We start from the raw sequence: 24,613 nt of genomic DNA, 5'->3' as shown, positions 1-24,613 counted from the left end.
ATGAATAACCACACGTCTGTGAGAGACACAGAGGAAGGAGAAGTGTGTGAGCGAGGGGAGAGGATGGCGGGGAGGTGGACGGAGAGGTGGACGGGGAGCTCACGAGAGGGAAAGGGTGAAGGAGGGAGGCCCTCTCGCTGTTGTGTGATATGTTCGTCATGTTTTCACACCGGGGGGATTCTCAGACTGCCTGTGTCCATTTCACTGTCTGGGATTTGTGTTCGAAATGTCCATGTTGGATGGATGGCTGGAACCAAACAACGGATTATCAGATTGAACTGAGATAAAATGACCATCACAAATGAGATGGAGGAGATGCATCCCTCCATTATCTCTTCCATCTCATTTGCCACTTGAACTGTAGGATAATAATTGAAGCATTTGGCGTCACACTAGTACCAAATGATATCACATTATATCCCGATAAATGCAACAAGATGAGATGATCTGTCACTAATGATATGACATGATAAAAGGAAAATATGAAAATCAGACAAAACTGCGAGCCGTTGGTAATTACATGAGGGAACTAAGTGGAACAATTAGATTATATAAAACAACATGAGACAAGTGCGAGGGGGTGGAGTTAAAGTTAGATTAGCTGTGTTGATGAAGTAAAATGAGACAAGATGACCTTCGTTAGAATAAAGTTCATCATAAGAAGAAGGGACAGAAATATTCTATGTAAAATGGCACGAAGGAGATGAGACGGATCGGCTGAAAATAACTTTTAATTAAATACATTTTATGACCATAAATATGGGCTAACTTAAACTTTAATGAGATGAAATGATATTACACAACATAAAACATTAAGAAGAGTGGGAGGTAAATGTATTAGATAATTAAATTAGATAGTTAAATTAGCCTTATCCATGCGATGAGATTTAGCAATTGGATAAAATTTGATTACATTAACGTTACTGATCAACTTTAATTATTAGAAAAGAAATGACATTGATGTTTATAATAAGATTTAAAAAGTCATCGATTATAAGATGAGACGATTGGAGGAGGATATGTTTATATAAGAAATAATAAAGAAATAAGTGATTGGATGAAAAGGCTATAAAAGATAAGACATCTCTTGCTTTGACAAGATTAACTGTTGCAGTTTCTTCAAACTGTTTTATTTGTTCAGATTTTATTTGAAGGTTCAGACGGATTCTACTCAACCAAAGATACACAACAAGCTAAAGACGACTTCACCTAAATCCATGCCTGTGTTACTGACCGGTTCAATCCGACCCTCAAAGGCACAAATCTGCCACCACATCAAATGTTTTCCCTTTTAGATCTCAGTAAAGACTTTTGCTCTTTGCCTTAATTTATCCTGGGAATATTTGCCAAGCACACACGCTCTCTTTTCATCAACACCCCAATTCACACACACACACACACACACACACACACACACACACACACACACACACACACACACACACACACACACACACACACACACACACACACACACACACACACACACACACACAGTTACACACATTCATACCTGGCTGCTGCCCCTTGCAACCACAGTCCTTTACTGTTGATCCAGGGGGCAGCTCCGGCAGCCCAATTTGGACGTTACAGAAATGTGCTCAAGGGCATTTCCATGGCGTTAGCTGAAGCAGAGGAGAGCAGGTCACCTTCTCCGCCACGATCTACAACTTTTGTTGGCGAATCTGGGATCTGAAATCTCACTTCTCGTCAAGCTAAATTTCTTAAAACTTAAGGCCTCTGCATATTGGAACTAGACTTTTGTGAAGCCTAATGAACATTTAAAAGAAACAATCCAGCAAATCATTAAAGACTTTAATCAGTCTCTCTGAAATCTTTTTATTGCCCCATGTTTCTATCCAGTTTGTCAAAGCAACTGACACCATCACCACATGATGGTTTTTTAAGTCTTCATTATCAAATTATCAGTTCACTCATGATGAATGACACCGAGTTTGTCGGTTATTTTATTCTCTTTTAGTCTTTTCCATTTAACTGGGCAGTCTACACCCAAGTTAGATTCAGTGAAGCCAAAATGTTTCAGCCTCAATTGTCCCCCATGTTAGTGGATGGGACATAGGCCAAACTAAAAAGTGAATTTACATATCAAATATCTCAAAGATTGTTTCTGTCATTTTAGGTGGGTCTTATTCCTCTGATATTTACGTGGTCGTTTTTCCAGTTAGTTTGGTTTTAATAACTTATTTAATGGTATAAAAATGGGGTGAATGAAACATGATACTCACTCAGGATTGGTCGAGCATGTGCATCAATGGGATCTCAATACCGTGGCTCCATCCTCCTGTCATCAGTGCAAGATGGCAGCTCTCATATCTGGGAGGAAGGGGAGACACATCATCAACCTTTACATAAAGTCAATAGAGTCAGATTGAATCCTATTTCATGGCATTCCACAAATTCACTCAAAACGACAAATGTGTGATTCCTAAAATTAGCCATATTCTCTGTTTGGGAATCAATCCACTAGTTATTATATTCTGACCAATAACACGGGGGAGGGACTGACAGAACCATACAAATAGGCTATACACAGATGCACCATGGAAAAAGAGATTTTATTCCATTCTCCTTAAAAATGTGAGCTTACCATCTAAAATGACATTTTTCGTTAGAAGCGACATTATATAATTACTAAAGTAAGTGCCAGACAGCATGGATGTTCATCCTCAATGGTTCGACTGTGGCTCAGTGTTCCAGGTGAGCAGTTGGTGCTCACCTCTTCATAAGAGCCCTTCCTTCATGCGACAGCATGTTGCTCTGCTCAGACCAGTCTGAACTGCCCCTCGCTAGGACACGGCCGCTTCAGCATCAAACGATATTTTTAATCAAGTGGTCAAAAGCTATTGCACAAACATTCTAAAGTAGCTTAGGTCAACAGTGTCCCAGAGCCTGTTCTGTTAGCTGGAATGCTCCTGTACGCTGGAACAGGCCTCTCTTTGTGCTGCAGTCCAGCAGTCTCACGCCACACCGCACCGCTCAGGAATCCTGTTTGTTTTCTTTCAAATTTCTCAACCTAGTTGAGTTAACCTGGGTTGCACGTGTGTGTGTGTGTGTGTGTGTGTGTGCGTTTGTGTGTATTTCATTTTCAAGGTGTACGCCAAGTGTGCATCTGTGTTGTACCAATGCAACATCAGAACAGCTCATTGAGCATTGGCTCATTCTAAGCTGGTGCCAAAGTTCACTTGCTTTCAAGTGGAACATACTGGTAAAGCATTAAAAAGGTTGAGTATATCACAGGCTCTGTGAATCCGGCCAGCTGCAGAGTAGCTCGTTGATGTGAGGAGTTACAGATAGATGCCTATTTGACCAAACTCCGCTCTCTGCTGCCAACGGGCCTGGCTTTTAATTCACATTAAATTTAGTCACAGTATTTTCTTTAACAGAGCTGCAGTGGTATTTTAATGAATATGTCTGATTGAAATCCCAGGATGTGAGGACTTGTACACGCTTAGTTTCCCCCGTCATTCGGGGACAAGAATCTCTCTTGAATTTGTTGCTGTACATTTCTGGACTCCCCTGCACTCGCTTCTAGTCAATCCACTTATCCAACCAGTAATCTGCAATTAGCCACAATACTGCAGGGTTTTTAACACCCTCACTGCTGACCAGACAAGGCTTCTCATTAGTCCTCCTCCCTTTTCGCCTCAGTTCTGCTGTTGGCTGAGCAAACCAGAGGAATTCATTATCCCGGAAACTTTCTACAGATCAGAGTAAGCCAAGCAGAGCAATGCTATTCGTCTTTCCTGTGCTTCCTGACAATAAAAGCTGCACACAGTCGGCCTATTATTTCTGCTACAACTGACGACCACTGTTCCCCTTTGTCATTTAGTGCAACTCTGGCTATCAGGAAGCACGTTTTTTTAAACTGAATAGCCTGGCACTGTTTGTACCTGGATCGGATTCTTTCTGTGAGGAAAATGTCAAACACATCCCAGCTTTGTTCCGATGGTTAAAAGACAGGCTGAACTCTTCACCACCCATCCAGAGGCATGTAAATGGGTCAGCCTGGCTGGGCCAATAGGCTCGCATATTGACTCGACCCATCCAATCAAATTGGTGCTTTGCTTTTTTGTAACCATCCAGTTTAAAGTATTAGTTTGCTGTACTTACGTTAACGCAAAAAAAAAAAAAAAATGCTGACATCATACACTCGTCCTTCCCTTATCCCTTTTAGCCATTTCATGGATAGCCCTATATGGTATTATGAGTACTATCCACCCATCATCTATTATCCTTTAAGGGTCATGGGGGGAGCTGGAGCCAAGTGCACCAGACATTGGGTAAAATACTTTTTTTATAAACAACTATTTTTACACATAGTTTGTCTGCATTTGCTATGATTTAACCCATTTGTTTATGCCTCTTTCTTTGTCTTCCATCTGTCAAAAGATAACAGTAGTTTGTCCACGCGTCCGTCTGTGGTTTTACATGTCATCCCCGCCCACCCCCGGCCAGAACCTATCACAGCTCACACCGAGCAGGACGTGGACAGGTCACAAGTCCGTGACAGACAACTATTCACTCTCAAGTTCACACCTACAGGCAATTTAGAGGTGAAAGTTTTCCTCACCTCTGCGACTGTGGGAGGAAACTGTGCAGATGTTGACAAGAGCTCCACACAGAAACGCCCCATGTACGCATGGAGGAGATTTACATATTGTTGAAATTGGAGATGCGGTGTAATTTAAATAGAAAAAAAATTGAGTTCAAAGGAGTGACCAGATGTAAAACCACCACAACACAGCATAGTTTTTGCTGAATTTATTTATTTTCCCTTTCTTTAAAGAAGAAAGATGAATGGAGGTGGGGTCAGCTCAAACTGTGGTCCAACTGGCACAGGCTCTAGGCACAAGGAAACAGAAGGGTTAATGCACTTCTGTTAAAGTGTTTGTCTTAAAGAGGGAGAGTGAAACCCACCTTCTCAAGTTCAGGTATGCAGTGGCTGGAGGGGGGGTGTCCTTAATCCTCTCTTCCTGGTCCACCGTTATCTCCACAGTCCATCCAGGGATCCGCTCAACTCATCATTGGAAAAGGATAAAACAAGAGGGCCCGAGGCCGCGCTGCTCTGCTACTTTTATACTAACAGCCACTAATCAGTTGACTCTGATTACACATTGGAAAATACCTGACACCTGTGTTGTGGCAAGAGTCTTTAGCTCCGCCTTCCCCTGTGACAACGTCCTGATGCATTGCACTGCACACTGAACCGGATTCCACTCTAAACAAAAAGAATGAGAACGTGCAAATCAGAACGCAGCACAGCAAACACAAGTCAGATCCATTCGTGCAGACACTGACATGACATGACATATACGAGCAAAATATGAGCTTTATAATGTGAAAAGACAGTTTGATAATTACTGTACTGTACTGAACTTGAGAGAGAACTGTATATACTGTAGTTTTCTAATATTGCTTGCTAGTTTTCAAATCACTACAACATTGACTCCCTCTCCATTTTCAAGTCCCGTCTCAAAACCCATCTTTTTAAACTGGCATATTCAGTCTGATTGTTTTTCCTACATAATGTTTTATTCACTGTTCATTTTATTGATCTTTTTGATACCTTGTTTTTTTGTTCTGTTTTTATCTCTGCCTTAAGGTGACCTTGAGTGCTGTGAAAGGCGCCGATAGGTAAAATGTATTTATATTATTATTATTATTATTATTAAGGAGGACATAGCAAATAAGTAGAAACATATTTTGGCAGGTGACAGTTGAGGTCACATGCTGGTTCATGATCATTATTTCCGGTAGGGGCCATGTTTGATTTGGGACAACACTACCCTGTCAGAATACACACCCCTGAACGCGCTTTGTGCACACCGTCATGTGACTGCACTGAGTGAAGGATCCGATTTGAGACACAGCAACAGTCTTTGTGCTCAGCTCACCGTCTCCTGGCGTTGGCCTCAGATCAGTTATGAGAGCCGTATAGATTTTCACTACTCTCAGCTGACAGCAAATCAGAGTTCAGATTGTTCAGATGTGTCCAGAGTACGCTCAAGAAACCTTTTTGAGACATACATTATTTTTAGATGAAACACTATAAAGGTTAAGAATATATGGTGGATGATCTGATGCACGTTGTGAGGCTTGGTCGTTGTTGTTGATGACGACGTATTTCTGAGCATCATTTTCTCGCCTGCCATTAAAGCAACTCTCACTCTGATGTCTTTGACTCGCTTTCAAAACCGTTTTACTGCCACATTTCCAGTAACCTGAGGAAATGCCATTTCTGGGCAGTCCCACCAAATGCCACATATAGGCGGCCCCTTCTTATACTGCAGTGTAGGCTGCTCCGAAAAGCCCCTCCAAAATACTCCGCAGGGCGGTGTGTCCTGAATGTCCCGCACCTGCATAAACACGGCGAGCCAGGAGAGCTGCCTGCCGCCCCGTCAGCCACACTAAACCACACGTCCAAAAGGCAGGAGAAAAACATACCTGAGAACAGTTGCCGTGAGAAGCGATGGTAAAGTAGAATACAGTCAACCACAAAAGGTTGCAGGGTAAGAAAGGGGCAATCTTACATTTATACATGCTGAGTGAACGTCAATATGCAAAGTGAGGCTTGGCTTTTTTGCCCGTACAGTTAAAACATACCAGGTGGAATAAAAACTATTCTGTATGTGTGATGTATAAGAAACGGCCAGTGTACGATGTTTGGAGAGAAAAGAGACAAAGCATTTGGATGAAGGAGACAACGAAAAGGAGAGAAATGTCGAAACTGAAATTAGATTGAGTGAATATTGAAAAAAAATGGAAACTGGAGGGATAATTACACAAAAGAAAAATGTGTTGCCACCAGAAGGAGCCTGACACCGGCCCCTGAGACAAGCTGCGTATTGACGCGCTGTGACAGAACACCTACCTGTCAGAAATGCCCTACATAGGTTCTCCTCACAGGGGACAAGGCTCCATATTCACACAGCATCACACAACACCTCGTCGTTACGTAACCGTCGCACCCTTCAATCATTGTGCCGTAAGTGAGACCTCACAAGGGGCCCCGGCTCTGCTGCTTTATAGTACAGGACGCTCCTTCTTAGCGAGTGGGGCCTCGGCGTTTAATCCTGTAGGACTCTGAAATGCTGAAATGCCTTTAAGAAGTGGTTTAGTCCGACGTTTCCCAGATTTAGAAATAATACCTGCGTCTGTTGACCTCATCCGGGCTTGCTGGAAAACAGCAATTTAACACTACAATACTCTGGCAATGAAAACACTGTGTTCTTTATGTCGTCACATCAATAAAATGTGTTGCATCAATTGTATAAACTCTGAGTTTGCTGCCACTGGTTTTGACACAAAAGTGATAATTCCTTCCTGCATCATCGCCTCGTCCTCCTCTGCTGCTGATGGATTTATGCGCTGCCAGTGACTGGATACAGCTGGAAAAATGGCAGTGAGCTCACGGCTAATGCAAGAGCCACATTACGGCGCAGCACATGTAGACGATGATACTTTAACTGGATTAAATTTCTGATAAAGTAGAAATGCTGAAAGCAATATGCGGGTTCGTGTTGCTATGATGTATTTTGGGCTATTTGTGAGAGTTTATTTCACAAGTGACAACCTCAAGTTTATGAAGTAGAAACTTGAAGCAGCTATTCAACACATTGCATATAATATTTTTTTCTTGGTGAATATCTTGTGGTTCATTATATATCAGTAGACAGGAGACAGTTTACTTAATTAGCATGTCCGAAAGTAAATAAATCCACCCACACAAGGGTGGATTTAGTTACATCTTGTCTGTTTCATCCATATACTGTATATAAAGATAAACAACATGACTATTCCCCAAAAGTGAAGCCAAATTGCTTGATCACCCCCTGGTGGCTTGCTGCAGTACATTACATAAACCCCGCTTCCTTCATGTTAGTGAATTGGACATGGACAAAATTAAAACATCAGAGTGCACGTCAAATGAATTAAAGTGTTCACGTTAGGTTTTTTTTTTATCACACTGATGCATGTTCAAGTGTTGAATTGTTTTGTTGAGTTTGGTTTTAATGAATTATTTGAGGCTATAAAATGGGGTCAAACATGCATGATTGACAGCTGAGACCGACTCACGATTGGTCGAGCAGCCAATTGCTATTGCAGCTTTAATATCCAGGATAGTTTGGCTTCATTTCTGGATAGTGGGAGGAAGAGGAGACACATCGTCCGTCTTATAAAACCGTCTGAACATATGACAACAGCTTTACAAGAGGGCAAGTGTTGGACTATTTCTTAGGACAATGACTTCACATCTCTTGGCTCTTTATATCTTCACCTCTAGCATACAGACATGACGGCGGTATCAGTCTGCTCATCTAATCCTATTGGCGAGAATGTGAATGAACACATCACCTAAAATGTTAAACTACTCCTTCAAGATCGTGGCCGTTATGTAATACTATGATTTTTTAAAGAAAGATGTGGTTCTGTGGAGGAAACTGTTGTTTGAATTGCAATCGCTCCCAAATTGACGTCACCGTTAATCACCACTTATTTACAACCACGTTGCTATTTTCAACCTTTCTTTGCGTCTTTTGCTCTGATTCACTCCTGCTGAGAGTGGAAAACATATTTCTGTGGGCCCGCGCTGATGCGGTAGGAGAAGCATGTGAAACTCGGGTCATCCGCTGCTGGGGTTTGACAGCAAGCTGAGCGATGACACCTTCCTGCGTCATCACTTCCTCCTCACTCTGCTGAGGAATCCGTCGTCCGCTGTTCCAGCTGGGGAATATTCCATGTTGTTGTGAAGGGGAGGATGATGAGGGCATGATATTTTCCACTGTCAGCCGGTGGTGAACAGGTATGCTGCAAGGTAGAAAAAAAAAGAAAAAAAACACCCTGTCAGCAGAGGACACAATTGGATGTTTTTCTTCTCTCAGCGTTGAGATAGACCCTTACTCTGTCCTCTTAGTTAGTGCATGAATGCCACAGTCGTCATTGGAAAGTCTCACCACTCTGCAGCCAGGTATTTCAGGAAAACAGTACCAGGCTCGAAATGAACAGGGAGAGAGTCATACCTGCATGAATTCACCAGTCAAACCTGATAAATATGCTTTTTCTCCACAGGTTACACTTCCACTACTGTGCAAGGGTTAGCAACACTGTGTCTGCTGTTTAAATGAATAGATTTGATGCATCACATTTTTTTGTTGAGACATCTTTCCCTTCAATGCTTATTCAAAGTGCATTCGTATCTTTTGCGTTTGGGTGCAAACTTTATTGGCTTACGTGTCGTACAATCATCATCTTCGGCCTTACGGATTATTCTATTCAGGATTCTTGAGTGGTTTAAGTTATGCATAACCTGACCTTATTCTGACCCGTTCTTGTATCTTCGCCAACAAATCTTCATTGTCCTGTCCCTCAATTTGACAAATTGCTGAACTAATCAAAAAATGCATCGCTGCGTCTCTCATGGTCATCATTACCTTCACAAAAGCACCAGTCATTCTCCTCAGGATCCACAGAAAGCACAATACTGTGGGAGATACCTTTAGCAAAAGAGAGTGTAAGCGGAGCCGGCCAACGGGCACATATATCAGCATGGAGGGGTCAGATTGCCACTAGATAGACAAACAGACATGGGGCGAGGGTGTAGGCTGCAGTCTGACCTTGCAGACAGATGGGGAAAGGCCTTTCTTTCCAGACACACAGACAGACAGGGAGGGGTCCTGTTAGCCACTGTGCAGAAACTGCATATCTGGAAACAATTAGAGCAGATGGGAAACCTGGCCAAGCTGTTTCTATAAGGCACAGCAACAACTCTCTCCCCAAATCAGTATTTGTTCACCAAACCACCTCTCGCAGATGCACAGCTCATTATTCCATCCAACATCTCATGAAGCGGCAAACAACATCGTTTTTTTTAATCCTTGATATCGGTACAAACACATTTGTGTTAACACTGACGGCCTTAGCGAGAGGGAAAGCCTCGAAGACCAATATTTTCACAGCTGTTTGTGAAGGAACAGTCGTCCTCGCACTAATCTTTCACATTTAGCTCATTGCCACGTCAGAAAAACAGCTTTTCCCTTTCGCCGTGTTTGGCACTAACGACTTCATCAAAGGACAGATCTATTGTTGACCTCGAATGTGCTTTTGCTGGAGACACCACCCAGACGCTGGCATTCGTCTCTGCTGCCAGAGGGCCCGACCAGGTTTCACCGGTAACGCCAAAGCTCCAGCGGTGTTGAGAGGCCCTCGTCGCACACTTCCCTAATAAGAGCACTTGTGGCTTGAACATTGTTCTTTCAGATGATGACAGCGTGTTTTTTTTCTTCCTGTGCACTGATGTTATTGCCAGTATGGGAAGCCTATAAGCTCGGAGCTGGTTTTGTGTTTAAACCACACACACATAATACTTTTAAGTTAGAACTTAATGGGTCATACAGATACTTTAGTCATGCAGTGCTACTGCTGTTTTTTGATTACATAAGAATAGTAGACAACTTGCAAACACACACCCACATATGTTATGAATAATAAAGCATCTATTAGATGTTCTGTACCATGACAGCTTTTTATTTCATCGATCAAATAATCATCTCCTAATAAACAACACAATCTCACCTTAAAATACCCCTATACAAGATTTAAGTATATATATCAAAGATTAATGTAAATTATCTAGTTTTGACATAAACAAACAGATACATTTGATGTGGTGCATATTTGTCAAAACAAAATGAATGAGATATATTTAATAGTACTAATAAATTGATTATTATGTGAAATAAACCTGGTTATTAGTATTTGACTCTCATAAGCTTTTACACATATAGGTAAGTGACGTTATAGAGATTACTCAGCCTGAGAGAACTCAGTACCCAGCACTTCTCAGCAGGATTTGTATAACATGTCGGGAGGAGTTTTGTCAAGTCTTAAAAAATGTAAGCCTGACGATGTCATCAGGGTTTTCTTAGCTTCGGGATGAGGAGTGAGAAAGATGTGGTCGCTGACCAGGCAGGGAGGGTCTAACAAAAAATACAATATCAAGTTCCTTTGTGGGAAACGTAGGATCCAGTATTCTGAAGCTTGACCCACACCTAAAAAATGTTCAGCGATATCACATGGTCTTCCTCAGCAGTTTGCTGGGTTTTTATTTGATTTCTTGTCCACATTGGCTTAAACATTACAGTTCAGAGTTAATTTATAACCTCAGAAAACAATCACTCCTCAGATTCCTGAAGCTTTTACTGACCTACATCAGCAAAGATGAATAGGTCCTCAGAGCCTCTAAAATGGAAAAGTTTGGGATTACTGCTGGTCTCATTTCAGTTTGAAAACTCCAGGGCTGTGTCTTAGTCTGGATGAGCAAACGGTCACGACGTTTCCTTTGTCAAGATCCTATCACATGACAACTTCTGGAAGAAAACACTCAGCATTAGCCTCGGCTACCAGTGTAGAACACAACATGGATATTCAATGACAAGCGTTGCTGACCCTGTTGTCTGTGGATGGGGGAATAAACTGATTTTAAAAATTGTAAACTGCATTTTCAAATGAAAACATAGCAGTATGGATGGGATGTAGCCTCAATGCGATAATGACTGCAAAAACTCTCTGAGGATAATGTGATATGATCAAAGGCATCTGAACAGGTACTATAGGGACCTTGAGGTACCAGCGCTAATATGAATTATCTTTGAACTTCATATGTATCTGTATCCATGGTGGCTAAGAAAAATCTTGTTATGTCTTAACTCTTCCCTTTTCAGTCTAAAACAATGTGAGCTATGTGCTGGTGAACAGCTCAAAAATACTCATGTTTGATTTCGGTGCCATAAATGGAGATTGGTGGCAAGCAGCTGCTAAATAATAAAACAATTACTCATCACTCAGTTTCTGATTTTAAAGAAACAAGCCCTAAAAAGCCGCCCCCTGAGTTTTATACGAGAGTGTATGAGGGCACAGTTCTCCCGCTGACAGCCAAACCATCCAGTAAAACAGACAGTAAGCACACACTCTCAAGACCAGTTTGACATCTCAGCCAACCTCAGCATGCAGGAGAAAAACAGCACACAAATTTAATGAAAGCCTTTAAAATGTCTAATGATAGAAAAACAGTGTGAGTTTATTTGATGTTGAGGAATGGTGAGGGGAAGTCTTGACCTGGATCGCGGCACATCACGGCTTGAAACACCTGTCGGGGAAGCGCAGAACCCACAAATGAAAACGTGTGTTTTTTTCTGCGCTTGAAGTAACATTTACCTTGGCAGCGAATGAGACAAAGTGGCAGCGTGTGATTAAAGCCAATGTTTTCATTCAAGGCTTTTACAGGAAGCTAATTAGCCGAGGTATGCAGTCGTGTGCCAAGCTAATAGGGGGAAGCTGACATTCCTGCAGGGAAGCGGCGGCCTCACAGAACTACAGAATATGTATTTACACACAAGTCTTTCAATTCAAACTGTTCACATGGATTTCTTTTAATTCGAACCCTGAAAAAAAGTTCGGATGTGGTCTCACTCCCTCGGCCACAAGTTGAGTATATTGAGAACATTGAAAAAAAAAGAACCTGCTGAGGTTATTTGTCTTCTTGTAACTGGATGATGAAAGTGACTTTGAAAGGAAAAAAAATAACTATGTTCAAACAGTGACCGATTGTGGTGCTGTAGAAGCACATCCCCTGCAGAAATGGAAAGTCAGACCTCACTGGATTAAATGCAAAACATGTTGTAAGAAACCTTTGATAGAAAAAAATCTGTTCAAGGTTGTTAGGATCTAAAATCCAAATTTTGCATGTTCAAATGGCAGGTTTATGGCAAAAAAGAAAGAATACGGCTCTAGCACACACACGTAGAGTGGAGGCTGTATGGCTGAATGTGGCTGAACACCCTTGATCCCGTCCAATAAATGTACCTACTGTTGGTAAACAAGAATAAATCTTTACAACAGAGTCCAACCAGAAATGAGAATGATACCAATCTCTTATCTGTCTGCTATGTGGCGTCGTGCTAGAGCTTGTGAGCAGTTAGCCTAATTTAGCAAACTGGTGCAATGTCCGTTGTAAAGCTACCTGTTTGGAATGGTCTTTGTTTGGCCTTAGGTGATGCTGGTTGCAGCTGTCTTACTTCAACTGTGAAAGTGACCTGCAGTGGTTGAGGCATGATGAGTCCCAGCTGCTGCTGCTACAGAGCGTCGGTCGCCTCTTTATTCAAATTTGATCATAAACCCAAATGAATCCAAATCGCACCGAATTCGACACTGCACTTCCTTGGGCCCCATTGAGGATTTTCTGAGCATCCTCACACATTACTGTATATGCCACTATATATTATGTATATAATGTATATTAATAGTGCCTGTCTAATCCCACACACACTCCCTTCTCTCTCCAAGCAGTACCAAGGTCAGGTTATAGATAAAGGGCCAACCAACAGTGCATTGTAGTGTCTACGTTGAGGGACTTTCATATCTAACTCAGATGCCCCGAGACAGAGAGGCACCAACTTCAACTCACACCAACTTCCTCTCTTTTGCTTATTTCACCAGTGGCAAGACGTGATGACGCAATGTGATTTAGGAATACATACCTTAGGCTTAACTGTCAATAGGATTTGCGAACACCTCCATGTAACATAGAGAGTGACAGCAATTCTAGCCATTCATGGATGTGCTGTTAGAATGGGTGACGCAGGGTGAGGGAGATATACTGGGAGGCTGTGGGAGACATCTATAGGCTTGGAGGTGACAATTGCTCATGTTACTCTGTTAGCGTTTGTATATTGTTCCACCTTCTGGTCTCCTTGATGCATCAAGTCTACATTAAAACCATCTGCTTAAGACATCAGCTGCTGCCTGAGTTCTCCTTTCACCAGCTTCCAGAAGACTTTCATAACAGGCCCCAAGTCTAAAGCCGATGGGATGTTTCACAAAATGAACAGACGTTCAACAACCTGCCGTTCTCAGTTCCTCTAAATGAGCTCCAAATGTTTCTGTTGTGGTTGTAACTCTGTGTGTGGCAGGACCAAAACTATTTTTGGAAACTAACACCGGGAAAGGGCCCGGCCAAGTTTAGGGTCATAGACGTCTTGTGACCCGAAGAGTGTGATTTAGCAGCAGGCATTTCAAATTTTGAGAAAGACAGTGAATTTGTTTGATGACTTCATGCGATAAACAAGTGGTTAAAGAAGTTGAATTAAAGTTGGGTTGCCTGGTTTCTTCTAACCCTTACGATTCAGAAAAAAAAGGAAGTGCTCCGACACAATGTCTAACTTTAGAAACCCTCACAACCTCTGGCTGTAAGGTCAGTGAAAACAGAGCAGAGGCCATCCTGGACCCACATGGAGCTGTGACCACTTGACTGCCATATCTCTGTGTGTGGCAGCGAATCTACAGCTGAGATGAGTTTCAGCTGTTTGTTGAAAGAGTCCAACAGCCCAAATTCTCATCACTGTCTCCAGCCTAAACACTTTCCAGGACACAGGTTTTAAATAGGCAGTTTCCACTCTCTCTCTCACCCATCAGTCCCGCTTGTTATATATCTGTTCAAATGTTCCCAGGCACACCAGTCTATTGTTGGATTCCACCTGTGAGCATCGGCCAGTTAAAGGATTCTTTGTCCAAGTCAGATGAAAGCGAGATCTTTTCCCTTGTTAACACGGGCTGGCGAATGCATTCCCCTAGATTTCCCTAACGAAATGATTTATACAAAAATGTGATCCTCCTTCCAGCTATGCCCCTCTGGTATTAATCAATATATCATACCTTGGCCCCCATTATCCCGAGTAATCCTAAACCCCACTGTTTTGTTCGGGGCCGAGCTCGAAACAGATTGGGTCTCATGTGCGCCTTCCAGTCCTGAACATTTTCCACCATTCTGGGCTTTAAATAGAAACAGTTTCCATCTTGACTGTTCCTCTGCCCACCGACCCCATTGTTAAATCTCAACAAATCATCCCAGGCTCCAGATCCATTATTAGTTTCCACCGCTCGTCTCTTCACAGGCCGGCTTCAGAAACCTTTCCATCGGTTTCCAGCTCTTTCATCTCTCAGTAACCGACCTGTCCCTTCTTCATTGTTAAATGTCAACAGATCACCGTCCAATCCGTGTTAAAATCCTGCCCGTAAGTGTTTTTGCAGGCGGGCTGCAAACTGTAAAAGACGGCACCCATTTACTTCCTCAGCACATCTTTATTGGCCTGTTTACTTTGCTGATGCAGATGAGGCACACACACTGCAGATGACACAATGTTTTACACTTACTCTACTGTCTTGGCAGCGCTCCCTTGTTTTGCATGCCTTATTATTGGCTGCGTGCGCTGTTGCTATACAGTACAAAATAACAGTGCTCTCTCTCCTGTTTGGTAACATATTGTTTTCAACTTTCCCAGCCTCACGTCTCTCTGCAGGCAGCCCGAGAGTTCAAAGAGGAAGAAAATATGCAGACAGGAAAATCGTTTTGAGATTTGGGTTTCATGTTCAGTTTACGGAGTGGTATATAGATGGTTGGTTTGAAGGCTAGAGCCATGGAACATTCCTCAAATATCCTGCCAGCTACCGCTAATGGAATTTAGTTTAATGGACAGCTGAGTGCCGATAACACAACCAAAACAACCAACGCTTCAAAAAAGGGACAAAAGGATAGAACACTATGTATGTGTATGTATATATATAGAAATACACACAAACACACACACACACACACACACACACACACACACACACACACACACACACACACACACACACACACACACACACACACACACACACACACACACACGATGACTTGACTTTATTACAGTGACTTACATTTCCTGGAGACTTACTCCATATATAACCATATAGTTACTACTTGCTTAACCCTTACCCTAACCTTAACTTAATCTTAACCTCAACCTAAACATAACTTTAAAACCTGTCTTCACCTTAAATCTTAATGATTTACATTATGGGGACTTGCTTTTTGTCCCCATGAGGAGACAATTCCCCATAATGTGACTGTGTAAACATATCAAGGTCCCCACAACATGAGTAATACCTGTACCACATATACTCACACACACTCCAGTTTAAACTTCAGCCTGGAGAATCAACAAAAATGAAAATGAGTTTCTATCGCAGGGCTGCTTTAGTTTAGTTTTAATAAGGTGTACTTTATAAACTGGCAACTGAGTTTAGAAATAAAGTCCACTAACTACTTCAGCATGGTTTGAATACACATCCAACAAACCTCACAGATATTTCTCAAACTGGCATAAAATGGAAAGTACACAAAGCCAATTAAAGACAGATGACTCGTGTCCTAAAAATGTCCACAGTGAAAGTAAAGTCAAATCTGGACCAAAAAATGAAGCCTTAGTGCAGAGTTCTTGGTTGTGACTGAGTGGCCTTTTAATATTTATCTACCTGTTTAGTGCTTGGAAGGTCTGACTGCATCTTTACTGAATATGAGCAGTGTGCGGGAACCATGGAAACAGCCGGACGATGTCCCAGAGGACACAGAGGCCGCCTCTGTGACGTCAGACTCAGGTGTGACATCATTAACCAGGGTGTGATGGAACTGCACACACATGAGGTGTCCAAGAAAACTGAGGGGGGAAAAAATGTCCACTTTCCGTACCTGAAGGACGGACTGAATGAGGACAGTGTCATCACCAGGGGGGCAGATAGAAATGTTGCCTGGTCAGAGAATGTGAGTCGTCTCCGCTGATGCTAAAGTTGGAAACTTCCCAGCTGGCACAGTCATGTGGCCCCGTGATGTCACACGGCAACTATGAAATGAACGGTGAAGTAATGAGGCTGTAAATGGGGCAGGTGACTACATGCGTAACTGCGGACTAAAATAGAAGGCAGGCCTTGACCTGGAATCACTGTGTGGGTCACATGACCTTAAATCGGCAAAGTTCAGAGCCAAATTAGGAGCATCACTCCTTCAAGCATGAAGTAACTGCTGTTGAATATACTGGGGTCAGCTGTATCAGAGATTCCAGTGTAACTATATACAGGATGTCAAGTTTTGGCCCCTTCAACCTCCCTTAATTAATGAGGGATGATGATGTTCTTTCTCTTGAGACAATCTGTACCTGCTGGTGGGATTAGGATATCTTTAAAGCAGCTATACTCAATATTTCCATGTTAACAATGAATCACATGACTACCTGTATGAGAAAGCGGTCGCTCATGGTGACGAATCCACAAAGAGTTAAGACCCAACACTTCCACTCTGTAGTGTGTTTCAGCTCATTGTTTTGGTTTTCACAACTTTACTGTTTTGGTTCAATTCACTGCTTTAGTCAGCGTTCGCGCTGCAGGCAGCTGCTGTCAGCAAAGCAAACACTAAAAACTCACTGTCTTCAACACCAAACAGAAGACAGACAAAGAAAGCTGCTCGACGAATGACGCATTTAGCTGCTAAAGAGACAGATTTTCACATCAGGAGCTGGTGGAGAACAAAGCGGAGCAAAGTGGATATGGTTGTCAGGCTGCCGGAGACACAGCTCCAAACAAATGTTGATGTCGTTCCTTATGTTTGTGCTGCTGGATATGTAAATAGGCCACTGTTTGCTAACAATTTTACCGTATGCTTCCACCATAACCAAGTGTCACTGGTCTGTGTTCAATTTGTTTCTGTGTCCCCGTAATGGCAAAAAACACATCTAACTTCTAACAATGGAGTTTTATTTTGTAGAGGTCGAGGGTGTGTTTATTTATCTACCTTACGACTTTGCTGTGCAAGAAAATTAAAGTTGCGTATGTTTGGGCTTCTCACAGTTAACTCAATGTCAATCAAACCACATCTTCATTGACATAGCACACAGAACAGTGCATTTTCTAATGTGCACACGTGTTGACGGTTTGAGATGAAACATCTTGCACAGGTATGTTTTACAACCCATGATGCCAACTAGTACAAGAGTTGAACCGACTGCCCCGACATTGTTTCACCACCACTGTTCTGATGACTGATTTTTACCCCACAGCCACTCTCTCTTGGACAAATATCTCGGTCTATACTTAGCCCTGACATATCTGGGCCCGCCACACACAGAGCCATATGTTTCCCTTGGCCACCGCATGTCAGCCCCTCCGCACATGTAGATCTGCAGGACAGTGAGTACGCAGGCTGCATGTGAAACCCAGAGACTGACAGGCTGAACTCAGTGAACACATGGCGAAACTGCCTGTGTCATGAAAAACATCCGGGAAAATAGCAGCTTCCTAGGTAACAGCGACAGGTTCAAGGTGGCTCTTCAAGAGAAAGCAAGCAGGAAGCAGCCTGATTTAGCTGTTGACCTTAAAATGATCCTGAACCTTTAATTTCCAGGTTGTTTTTCAATAATAACTTGTATAACCTCACTTATCTATTACTTGGTGAGACTTGATGCGATCTGACAAATTGTTTTAATTTCCCCGTCTGTCAAAGGTATTAAAAGGTGAGATAAGATAAAACAGGATTTGACTTTATCTTCAAGTGACTTTCTTTAAAAAAAACATGGCAAAAAACTTCGCCTGTGATGTCAGATTCGCTGACTTCATAAACAGCCTGACAGACGCTAGATTACCCCGCGCGCGAGATAACAGCGTCATCTTAGTTTGAGTGTTGTTGTGCAGCGTGGCCGGAGTGCGTTCCTCCATCAAGCTGCTTCCTTTAGATATCACAGAGGTGAAGCGTGGGTCCTGAGGCTACAATGACTGATAACACACACACACACACACACACACAAGGTCACACACACACTTTCTCTGGTTTGTTTTGAGAGACAAAATAGTCCGCACAAACGGCACTTTCACTCACGCCGGTGTTTTTCCTCGGTCTAATAGGAGTCCCTACTGTACTGAGCCAGCGTAGGGAGAGAACATATCCATATTAGGAAAAGAGCAGACGTCCTTATATGGCACGCTTCCTCCGTAGTAACGGCCCAGTCTGCTGGCTTCTTCCTCGCATTCCTCCAGCTCCAGGTTTCTCTGGGAGTTTTTCATTTCCGATTCGCTGGCTGGAGAAGGAGCAGGGCCGCCTTTCATAAGAGTCTGGCCTGGTGTGTGATCCCCCTTTTTCAAAAAAAAAAAAGAAATACAGAATACACAAACCTCCGTCTAGCCTCTTTCCTGCAATCCTCCACTCTGGGGTTTGATGTAGTAAAATAAGCCTGGCTAGGGACAGGGCACACCTGGCCTTTCAAGTCGCTCATAGACTAAACCTCATTAGGCAGGTGAGAATCAGGAGAACATGTAGCCTTTGTTCCTGTTGTATCTATGCCCACACGAGCTGGGATGCACTTCCACCAAAGTCCACTCAGGATTTTTTAATTTGACCTCTTAGACCCAGTGGAGTCAAAAGTTTATGTCAAACGTGAAACTGAAGCCACGGCATTTGTGTTCAGCAAAATCCGTCGCCCTCGCACACACAGTCAGAGAAGCAGCCTAATAATGCTCGAATCAACAAACATCCAATTTCGGGAAATGCCATTAACTGAGAACATTAGCCTTCATCCCCCAAAATTCCCCGTCCTGCATACCTTGGCAGGGCCGTGCCTTTCGGCTCAGGTAACTCAGGAGACTGACCATCAGGATCATCTTGTAGTATTCAGTCACAGAAATAAATCACTGTAAGCATAAATCGCACATGTTACATTTATCATTCGCTGAATCTGTCAGGATAGGTTTTTGACTTGGATAATTTATTGCCTCGCAAAGAGGGAAATCTAAATGAAGAGGAGTTTTTGGATGCTCAAACTAACTTGTATTATTGTAATTTATGTTGGACCGCAGGGTTCCAGTTTGCAGTGGGGATATTTTATGTACAGCTATAAAAAATCTAAGTACATGTACTTTGACTATATCTATTTTGCAGTATTTTACACTTGCACTCTACTAAACTTCACAGGGAAATGTGTGTTTTATTTCCTCACAATTGTTTGACAACCGATGTAACTAAATACTTTTCAAAATAAAGATTTCACATACAAATTCAAAGCTTGAAGGTTATAGTAGTGTGGGGCCACATTGTATATAATGTCTCACAAAAATACAAATATGTGAATCTGTAACTTGGTTTTTTTCTTGTCCTTTTTTACTCCATTATAATCACCTTATGATTCATCGACCTCTAGTTTAGGAAACATTGTTAACTACCTACAGTAGCTGTAAATAAAGTTATATCCACCTTGAGCAGGTCAAACAGTACAATACCACTTGTGCATTGATGTAACAGTATTAGCAATAATGCAATACATAACAAATCACTCACAGACAGGGTACTGATTCTGGTACTTTTACTTTTACAGTTATGTAATACAGCAATTTTACTTATAATAGAGTATTTATAGATTGTGGTATTTTCTTATAATAATCCTTATTACCTGTATCTGCTTTAAAATGTCAAAGTCACTGAAATAAGGTCATGACAAAATAACCTGATCATGATGCGTGTCATACATCTGTGATCACAATGCTTCATTCATTCGTGCTCGTGCGCCCACATGTGTTTAAAAGAGTAATACTCCGAGATGCGGCTCAGGCACTGATGTCAGGGGACAAAAATGCCACTGCAGTGTCCCAGACGTAGCCGCACATTTACGGAAGACAAAGCTGAACGGAAGCCCTCGCCAAGTGTCTGAGCTGGAACAAGCACCTTGATAGATAACCAGGCTCAAGTTACTGGCACGGATGGATTTCCTTTCCCCTGCGGCTCGCTGTTAATTTACTAAAGTGGAGACTGTCTGTGTGCCTTTGAAGGAAAACGCAGAGGAATGCTGTCCTGGGCTCAAAATCTTAACCACTCATTACACATCAATCCGTTTATACGCCAATGCATGTGTATGCATTTTTATGAGTTTACACCCCGTTGTTTTTGACTGCTCTTCTTTCATGTGAAGCTCTTTGTGCTTTGGTTTTTGAACCACCATCAAGTTTTTTTTTTCTCATCCTACTCCTTCTTCTTCTTCTTTTTCTAAATTAATATTTATAGGTACCGGCTGTCTGTTTGTGAAGTCAGTCTTCAGGAATTCCCAGTGTGGGGTCCTTGGTCTCTAACCAGACTTAACCTCCCATTCCAGATGAAAGCTGCTCCGAGAGAGAGATGGTGTTGTTTGGCCGAGCAGCAGAGCCTTGCCTTCAGACAGCAGGAATGTGGGATGTCTGGAGTGGGGGTCAGGAAGCGAGGAAAGAATGCCAAGTATGTCCATGTTTGTCCAGGGCTGGCTCTCCATTCAGCCCCCAGTGACGTGCAACGAGGGCCAGCGAGTATAAAGGGAGCTTGCCTCTCCGGTCAGAACTCAGATCACCTCCTCTACCGAAGCTAAACTCTAGCTTTCACCACGAAAAGAAAGAACGAAAGACAAGACTACGACCGGAGCCACTAGACGAAACCAGACAAGAGATCAACTTGATCAGAAGAGGTTTCTCAAGCTCAAACTCAAAGACGAAAGGAAGACCTCCTCATCTTAAGACTTAAGGACAAACTAGAACCTATTTCTACACGGAAGAAAAGATGTCCGCTGGAATGGAGAAAATGATTTTGCTGCCTTTCCTGTGCATCATGCTCTCGTACCTGGTAAGAGACAAAAAACATATATTTATATTGTTGTGTTTAGATTAAGACAATTGAGTCTTGGCTTCACACAAGCTTCAATCTTACCCGACATTGAGGTCTCAGTGTGCTGGATGTATATCTGTAGCTTACCCGATGATTATTTACCTCAGGCTGCAGGTCAGGAGTGCAGTGGCCAGTGCGTGTGCCCCTCCACTCCCCCTCGGTGCGCCCCTGGAGTGAGCCTGGTGCTGGACGGCTGCGGCTGCTGCAGGGTGTGCGCCAAACAGATGGGGGAGCTGTGCACAGAGAAAGACGTCTGTGACCCCCACAAAGGGCTCGACTGCGACTTCGGAGCCCCCATCAACAGGCGCATAGGAGTCTGCACAGGTGAGCCACTGGCAAAAAAAACCAAAAAAAAAAGTTTCATCCTTTCTGTACTTCTACCTCAAAATGTCCTCATAGTGTCAGAACTGTATCGTGACCTTTTTCCCTTGTCCTTTCCCCCAACAGCTCGAGATGGCGCCACCTGTGTGTTCGGAGGAATGGTTTACAAGAGCGGAGAGACTTTCCAGAGCAGCTGCAAGTACCAGTGTACCTGTCTGGATGGAGCTGTCGGCTGCGTTCCTCTTTGCTCCATGGACATCCGACTGCCCAGCCCTGACTGCCCCATGCCCAGACGGGTGAAGGTGCCAGGGAAGTGCTGCGAAGAGTGGGAGTGCGATTCTCCCTACAGACACAGTTTCATGGGCTCTGTTCTACCCGGTAAGTTAGTCTTCATACAGCATTGTGTTTTTATTTGTGCTGAAATGAGCTTTAATCAGGACGGTCTTTCTAATCCCGTGTTTGCTCTTGTGTTAACAGCCTACAGAGAGGAGGAGACCTACGGCCCAGATCCCTCCTTGATGAGGGAGAACTGCCTGGTTCAGACTACTGAATGGAGCGCCTGCTCTAAGACCTGCGGCCTTGGCATCTCCACCAGGGTCACCAACGACAACCGCGATTGCCGCCTTGAGAAACAGACCCGACTGTGCATGGTGCGACCCTGCGAGTCCCAGCTGGAGCAGAGCATCAGGGTGAGTTTTGGTTCAACTGCGCTTCTCTCACAAGCTCTTTAGATACAAAATACGAGCACCCGAGTTAAAGAACACCTGCTGATGTTGTTCTTATTTTCCTCCTGCAGAAAGGGAAAAAATGCATCCGCACTCCCAGACTCTCCAAGCCCATGAAGTTCGAGATCTCCGGCTGCACCACCACCAAGTCCTACAGGCCAAAGTTCTGCGGTGTGTGTCTGGACGGCCGCTGCTGCACCCCCCACAGGACCACCACCCTGCCCATGGAGTTCAAATGCCCCGATGGTCAGGTCATGAAGAAGCACATGATGTTCATCAAGTCCTGCGCCTGCCACCACAACTGCCCCGGGGAGAACGACATCTTCGAGTCCATGTATTACAAGAAGATGATGGGAGACATGGCCTGAGCCACTGAGGGACGATCAGAGCTTATGACTTGAAGAACAAACAAAGCAGAACTCCATCTCATTTTGCAGCTCAGTATATATGTGTTTGTCATGTTTTATTTTGTCATTGTAAAAGTACACCAGACACTTGTCTAAGTGCCTGTGTATTCTATGGCTGGTGCAAATCGGCCACATAGACTCAGACAGAGGGTTGCATAGCAACTCCGAGAGATTCCTGCACTATAACTTCTACTTTTGACAAACCTGCTGCCAGGTTTTCCGCCCATTCCCCTTGATTTATCTTCTACAAACCCATCCAATTTTTACAGTATGCATTTTTTTTTTTTTACCTTATCTTAACCTTGACTCCTCTAAAAATGAGGGGTCTGATAACTCCCCCCACCCCCAGAGCCCCCCAGACCAGACCTGCAAACTCTAAGCAGCTGTAGAGGGAGCACGCAGACCACAGCGGGCCAGTGTTCCCCTGTCCAAACAGGTCTGAATGTGTCCTTGTGTGTGTGCGTGCGTGTGTGTGTGTGTGTTTGTGTTAGCCTGAATGTCAGCCTTGTCTGTACAGACGCTGTTCCCACTCCTCCCAGTGTAGAGGAAAGGTCAGAGTTTCCGCCCAGCATGTGGATGAGAAAGCAGCAGCGTGCTGAGTTTAGGGTTAGATATGGAACACAGTGGGCTTTGCCACAGCACTGAGGACAAAAAAAGACACATGTTGACTTTTATTATAAAAAAAAAAAAAGATATGACTATTACTGATTCAGGTCAGAAGGAAGAAACCAAGTGTTTATAGAAACTATTTTGTCACAAAAATAGGAGAGAAGACTGGAAGAATTGCAATTTCATTCCTTTTTTATTGTTGTGTAAATGATGTATATATGTGTACAGTTTAAGTTAATTTAAAAGCCAAATTTGTTCTGTGCTTCGAAATGTATCGATAGTGTGTTTTGTGTCGACGGTGTTTTTCACTATTTTATTGAGAAGTGTGACAAAAATGTTACATGTTTTACTTTGTAGCTGGAAATAAAATGTTATATATTTTTATACAAATATCTTCTCCAGTTGTTGTCTCTGAGTTTGCTCGCTACGCCAACATGACTACATCTTCAATACTGTTCCACACATCTATTTCAAAGCACATTTACTGCTTATTCCCATACAGGACTCGCATGTTAGCAACATACTGTATATGACAAGAGCATCATTTGTCACTTTTCTGATATTGCAATTAACAATTAATAATGAACATAAATATCGTTTTTACCAGAGTCACTCTGTCAGATCTGCAGCTGAGTGACTAAAATCTGGAAAATTGTTTTATAATGAATTAGTTGTCTTCTAATTAAACTCATTAAAATAATCTGTAATCCTTTAATATTGTATGATTGATCCCCAAGTGTGTATGTGTGCATGTGTGTGTGTGTGTTGGTTATTCCTCTCTCTTGCATAATAACCTACTTCTTCAGTAAACAAGGAAGTTCAGGAAATGTGTGTGAGTTGTTAAACAGAAAACAACCTGAATAACACACAGAACAAGACCTTGTTTTTTTCACATTAGACAAGGTGGAAAAAAAGAAAAAACCCTGATTCTAAAAAAGAAAAGAAGTCAAGTTGCAATGTGACTTTGCAGCATTTTCTAAAACCTCCCT

General features: G+C 42.8%; 1 protein-coding gene across 1 annotated transcript; it reads left to right on the top strand.

The window, feature by feature from the left end:
* The first annotated feature begins 21,222 nt into the window (after window positions 1-21,222).
* Window positions 21,223-24,014, top strand: ccn2a (cellular communication network factor 2a). Its single transcript, XM_034580915.1, has 5 exons — window positions 21,223-21,520; window positions 21,670-21,886; window positions 22,010-22,261; window positions 22,361-22,572; window positions 22,680-24,014. The coding sequence occupies exons 1-5, from the start codon at window positions 21,458-21,460 to the stop codon at window positions 22,974-22,976; spliced, it is 1,041 nt and encodes a 346-aa protein (XP_034436806.1). The 5' UTR covers window positions 21,223-21,457; the 3' UTR covers window positions 22,977-24,014.
* Window positions 24,015-24,613: the final 599 nt, after the last annotated feature.

Source organism: Hippoglossus hippoglossus, chromosome 24, assembly GCF_009819705.1.
Source record: "Hippoglossus hippoglossus isolate fHipHip1 chromosome 24, fHipHip1.pri, whole genome shotgun sequence".
Taxonomy (NCBI): Eukaryota; Metazoa; Chordata; class Actinopteri; order Pleuronectiformes; family Pleuronectidae; genus Hippoglossus; species Hippoglossus hippoglossus.
Note: the sequence above shows the minus strand (reverse complement) of the source record. Positions and strands in the feature narration are given on the sequence as shown.

What these genes read in the sequence shown, in the direction of transcription:
- ccn2a (XM_034580915.1), top strand. Translation starts at nt 21,458, where the DNA reads ATGTCCGCTGGAATGGAGAAAATGATTTTGCTGCCTTTCCTGTGCATC. An exon ending in GCATCATGCTCTCGTACCTG is followed by an intron (nt 21,521 to 21,669) that starts GTAAGAGACAAA and finishes TATTTACCTCAG; the next exon opens with GCTGCAGGTCAGGAGTGCAG. An exon ending in CATGGGCTCTGTTCTACCCG is followed by an intron (nt 22,262 to 22,360) that starts GTAAGTTAGTCT and finishes TTGTGTTAACAG; the next exon opens with CCTACAGAGAGGAGGAGACC.